This window comes from Lepisma saccharinum, chromosome 27 (genome assembly GCF_977018435.1).
Source record: "Lepisma saccharinum chromosome 27, izLepSacc3.1, whole genome shotgun sequence".
Classification (NCBI taxonomy): Eukaryota; Metazoa; Arthropoda; class Insecta; order Zygentoma; family Lepismatidae; genus Lepisma; species Lepisma saccharinum.
In genome coordinates, this window is record NC_139255.1 from 29,536,202 (window position 1) to 29,542,409 (window position 6,208).

The 6,208-nt window shown below is 38.1% G+C and overlaps 1 protein-coding gene across 1 annotated transcript; it reads right to left on the bottom strand.

Annotated features, from left to right (window-relative positions):
* Positions 1 to 1,748: 1,748 nt before the first annotated feature.
* On the bottom strand, positions 1,749 to 5,935 carry LOC145980059 (lucifensin-like). Its single transcript, XM_083113047.1, has 2 exons — positions 5,821 to 5,935; positions 1,749 to 1,949 (listed from the first exon to the last, which is right to left on the bottom strand). The coding sequence occupies exons 1-2, from the start codon at positions 5,891 to 5,893 to the stop codon at positions 1,801 to 1,803; spliced, it is 222 nt and encodes a 73-aa protein (XP_082969173.1). The 5' UTR covers positions 5,894 to 5,935; the 3' UTR covers positions 1,749 to 1,800.
* Positions 5,936 to 6,208: the final 273 nt, after the last annotated feature.

Consider the following 6,208-nt stretch of genomic DNA (forward strand, 5'->3'; position numbering starts at 1 on the left):
ACATTGGAAACTATTTCTCTTGCATTACCACTGCTCATTGTACAACAATGACAAAACCAGCAAAAAGAAAGAAGAAAAAGAAAAGAACCTCACTAACAAAAAAAGAAGATAGCCTGCAATCACTCGTTCGTAGCTGCGGTTTGTTTCGAAAGACTAATGTAACACTGTTGGGGTTTGCACGCCTGCATCACCCCTCTCGGAATGATTTCGATTGGTTTGCACGTCACCTTGTCGTCCGCTCTAGCGAATGAGCCTTCGCTTCTGGAAGGAGAGGTGAAGGTGGGAGATGACGTCACTGCCTAGTTATTCCTTCTGCGCTGTAGGGGTTTGGGCCATTGTTTTGAAGATTACTTCTTCGATTTTCCTCGTTGTATAGTACTGTTCTGAATTCTATGTAATTCATTCCATGCCTGTTCGGCTATTTTCAACCTATCTACTTCACCTTTGAGTATGTGCTGCTTGTGATCGTATAGCGTCTTCTGTATAGTGCATTCACATGCATTCGCATAGTTTGTTTTACAGGTTCGCGCATTTTGTATCTTCCAATATCAGTTGGCAACCCTGTCGGAACACAGGTGCGCATGCGCAAAAGTCTCCCATGCTTAGGCAGCTGCCAGTCTCGCAATCAGTCTGCCATAGAACGTTCGCCTGATCAGACATGAATCGTGACAGTGAAGGCGTTCATCCAGCGGCTTCAATTCAGGAGATGCAGCGGGCACTGCACTGAGAAACATCAAGATGCCAGAGAATACACCTCCTCTGAGCTGGAGACTTCTTGTTTCTACACGCTGCCATTGTATTTATATTGTCTGACTCATTATATCACGTTGTGACGCTCTCTGGCACGGGTTGATGGCAACCCTCATTGAATCATCGTCGCACTGCATCTCCTGAATGGAACTGGAGCAGACCGAATTTTCCATGGGTGAACGGACATCGCTGTTCCGCGTACGGCTTTACTCCGCTGAATAAAAAATCTGTATAAAATCGGTTTCGCAATGTGAACTGACAATGTTAATGGATTTTAACAACAGATGTAAAGAGCTTCAAAGCAAGATTAATATTATATTTGTACGATTAACCAATACCAAGAAAAAGTTGTTCCGCAAAATTAAAAATAACAGTTTTTTTGACAAATTTTAAAAATCTTAAAATTAAGAATTGTATTTAAAAATCTTAAAATTAAGAATTTTATTTAAAACCTTTCTGTCTGAACCGTATTAAAATTTCATCACGATCGGATTACCCGTTTTTTTATTTAGAGAATTTTAAAGAGAGTGACCGTTTGCAAAACCCGGAAAAAGCGGCACTTTCTTGTTCTCTCGATGATAAAAAATAGAAGACACACTAAAAAAAAAAAATTGGTTAGCATAGATTAACACAGAATTGAAAAAGCTAAATTTTGATGTAACTTCTTTTATGTAGGTCTACTGGCTAATTTTTAATTGTAGTCCAAACTCGAGTATGTATAATTTGTAATCCAACAGTAAGCAGGAACCCGGTTGAGAACTAACTGCTAGTTAAAGGCTCGTGGCAAGAAAGATATGCTTATAAAGACAGAGACAGGTTAACATGATGGATTATCCCTCTAATTCATATTATACACACATAGATTCAAAAATACATTGAAAACCAGGGAAATACTTTCAAAAATTACCCTTCATTGCATTTCCTTACACAAATATGCATATTGGGTCCACGAGTCGAGTTATTATGGATCGAAATTGCAGAAACTATAACGACAATACTATTTTTACACAAGAGATTTTATTCCGGTGTCTGAAGAAGTTACACAGAATCTTAATTGCGACAAATGCAGACGTTCTGGTCATCGCAGTAGCCTCCGCTGTAGCCATGGCCAATGCAGTGGAGAGAGCAGGCAGCGTCACCTACCAGCCATCCTAGGAGGTCGCAGGTGATACGAGGCTGAGGCTTCCCCTCAGCGCCTTCTGTCAAAGAAACAAACATCGGAAGAGGAAAATTATTTCACCACCTTCAAGAGCAACGTGGAGACAAACAACAGAGTGATAAAATATTTCAAAAATAATAATTTCAAACAATTTTTATTTAGACTCCTCTTGCATCAGTGGCGTACTTTGAAGGGTTGCTTAGAGAAATATCATTCCACGACCCGATTTTGTCATTACTTATGTGCCACATAATGAAAATGGCTCTATAGCTGAAAAAGTGCAATAGGGTACAGAAAAGAACAGGACATTCACAATGGATAGTGGTAACAGGCCCGTACCCAGGATATTTTAGGGGAGGCCAAGCCCGAAACTTTATTTTATATATATATATATATATAAATGAAATACATGTCAATTATTAATTAATTAATTAATATCATCAATTAATTTATTTATATATATTTATATTTATAAACATATATAAACAAATTAATTTCTACATTTCTAAAAACGACTGTTTCAAAAATGTCAAGAAATTAGAAGATAGGTGACATGTTCTTAATAGGTGTTAGATATTATTTAATAGATATTATTTAATTATTGCTTTCTATTAAAAATGATAATTACATTTTCATACTTTTATTGTGTTATGTTTTTATAATTGTCTAAATCTATTAATGGTTTCTCGAAAGGAATTATTTCCTTATCAGAGTTGTAGCTAGCGATTTCAGCGCCCAGGACGCACCCCTACACCTACCTAGAAGTAGCTGGCATACTTAGGCATTGTAGAAATTTTATGTACCTACTCTTTTCCGTTGAATCCGATGAAAAGAAAACTTAGCATTCAAGAAATGTGGCTAATAAAAGGACAGTCGGTTGTGCATCCCACACCATCTTCATTGAAGCAGTGTGTGTTATTGTTCACATCTGCAAAATTGATTACAAATTAAAGATAACTAGGTGGAAGGACAAAAAATGAGAAGCTTTAAAGAAGACATTAGTTTCCTATTAAATTAACATGTAAGTGCTATGTTTTATTCCCGACGAAAGGAGGTGAGAAATGGAGGAGAAATGACAGGTCGGTCTAATTTCTGTTCCAGGGGCCAAGGGTGATAATGACAACCAACTTCGCAGCTAAGCTCATTTTTTACTAGTCCAATTTGATATAATTTTAAAATCTTATCTATGACTGTAGAAGTACGTTTTTACCCCATGCTGTTAATAGCGTAAAGATAGAGAGAGAGAGAGAGAGAGAGAGAGAGAGAGAGAGAGAGAGAGAGAGATCAAAAGATGTATGCAACATTCACACACAGGCAGACATCATTCTTTGTTATTCTATTCCTTCTTTGCATGTTTTTATGATGTTATTCTTAGTAAAGTATGTTTGAAGTCCAAATTAATTGCTTATCTTTGTTGTTATAACACAAACTCTTACCCTGGGAAAATTTTAATAGAACAAGATCGTTGGTGGGAAGGTGGGATAACCCCCTTCCGCCATGGGAATTCGTACCCTGAATGTGACCACCAACGCTGTGGAATTATCCTTATAATAAAGAACATGTCTGAATGTGAATTAACTACAAAAGGAGGACATTTTCTCATCAAGATTGCAGTTCGACAAAAGTCAAAACAGGGAGTAAATATGGTGAACTGTCCGGACCAAATTGGAACATTTAGTAGCTTCTCATAAATGGTTATAAAACTAAAATTACTAAATATAGTAGACTGCCTCTCTCCAGAGACAACCCATTCATTTATGCAAGAAGAAAATCTAAATTCTTGCAAAATCTTAAAAAAATATCCATGCTATTTTTGTAGGTTTGCATCAAAATATTTCATGGCTAGATGAGGGCATGGCCCCCTTGCCCCCCTGGGTACGGGCCTGAGTGGTAAATATCTCGCCTTTAAATGAAGAGGTCAGGGGTTCGATCCCCGGTGAAAAAAACATTGTACATGGTTCAGATCTCTCTTGAAACTGTAAGACCAGTCCCGATTATATTTCCTGAGAATTGAATGAACTTAAAACAAATTCTGATACAACGAAGAACAACGCCTATTTCAGAGTGGAAGTATTAAGTTTTGTAATGTTATTGCTAACCACTAACAATATTACGTTTGAGAGGCAGAAGGGAAACTGAGCTACCACAGATTATTCATAACAAGCAATACAAGCACTAAGTACAACTTGAACAGCGAATAAAGAACACCACGTGCATCCGGTGGAGGCACATAATGGTTCGGATCCCACTTGAAACTATAGGTCTAGTCCAGATTAGCCTTAGTGTGCATAAAGTGGACTTAAAACTCCAACTCAATCAATCAATCAAAACCATGTGCAAATAACTTCTTTCGGATTTCAGGCCTTCTTCCGTCGCTAGGTGGAATAAAAATATACATTTAATCCAATGTGTATGCAACCACGTAGGATAGATTCATGTTTGACAATTTTTATTTCTGTCGGACAGAAAGCTAAAGGTTATAGTGAAGTGTGAATAATTCTAGACAAAAGTTACGAATTCTTCCTGAAATGGAATAGAATAGAATATGCAACTTTTGTATTGATGGTGACATACCTACAAAATTGTGGAGAAGTAGCTAAACCCTATGGCATACCCTTCACAGCCTTCCTCCTACATATGAATATGTTCCGCGTGGTTGCATACATAAATAATAAAAATTCAATCTTTAGTGTTACAATAATACACTGTAGCCTGAAAATGAGGCTTCGATGGACATCGTATGAAAGTTGTTGCTGTTATACGACGTCATTCTAGCTTTGTAATATATTCAATCTGTTGTAAGAAACTGCCTTAGATGTCATCTGAGGCAGAAAATTCATTATGAACGGTCGGCGTGGCATCTTTCGAATCAGCAGAGAGCGCCATCGGCAAATTGCTTTAGAGGAAATGTAATGGATAGTAACCAATCAGCGCCCAGTTCGGCTCTGTACACATCGTTTCAGCTCGCCGATTAAGGGAACGGCCTGAATGCCTCCCCTAAAATTAAAACCGATTGTGGGTATTCGTCGCTAGCGTTAAGCTATTTGACTTGAACGGCCAGTAAAACTTCGATCATACTCTGCAACAACCAGCATGAAATCCTCTTCTAATGAGCTCTTTCCACTGAAGCTGCTGACTGGTCCGGTGCCGTACCGTACCCTGCCGACCGTTCATGGTGTGTTTCCTGCCTTAGTTGCACTTTTGTAAAGAGTTATGGACTTACGATCTCGACAGCAACGGTCCTAGATTCGAGTCCTGGTGACATGCAATTTGTGAATTCATCATTTCATCTAATCATCATGCATCATCGCGATTAGCAGAGGCGGAAAAGCAACGTAAAGATACCGGAAAATTACAACTGAGGTAAAGTCGATACATGATACAGAGTGCTGCGGACCGTGGTTCAAGCTCTAATAGATTTTGCAAAAATCATTCGGGTATGAATGAAGAATATAGAGAATGTCTCAAATTACGTTAACATTTGGAATACTAACTAAATTTGGCCTTCTAATTCACGGGTAGCCCCACAAATCATTGACGGATAGCCACAAAAACTATTCACGGATAGCCCCACGAACCATTTCCGGCAAGGTTAGGTTAGGTTAGGTTAGGCTAGGCAAGCGAAGTTAAAATTTTGTTCGTAAAACAACGCGAAATAGCTTATTATTTTTTTTTAATCAACTTACATCAACTTTTTTCACGATGTCCAGACGTGTCCCCGGCATTAACAACAGATTCGTGATTACAAGGCCAAATTTAGTTAGTATACCAAATATTAACGAAATTAGAGACATTCTCTGTATTCTACATTAGCTCCATTATTCGAATGGTAATCCTAAAGCAAACATTGGTGACATTTTTTTCAACTTTTACAAAGTCTAAGTTACATTTGAGAAGAAAGTTAGAAATACCTGTTTCATCAGCAGGAGCTGCAGCTGCGAAGACAGCAATCATAAGAAGGCATAGGAAAAATCGCAGAGCCATTTCGTGAAATTATCAGTGTGTATGTTCTTAATCTCTTCTAGCTGAAGTATCTCTGAATGCATGTATGTCGGCAAACGGTTGCTTATATACAGAAACCGGTCATACGTACTCTGTACGTACCACGTACTCTGTTCTTAGTGTCTCAATAGACAGAAGTGTATACTTTGTTCGGCATTTCTAAAAAAATCTCAAGCTTCTATTTCTTTACTGGTTGAAACACCTGGCTACCTCCACAATAAATGGTAGCAGGTGATGCAACAATATGTAATGTAATTTTCCTACAGCTGCAGCTGTGTCGAGCCCTGATTGAGGAAA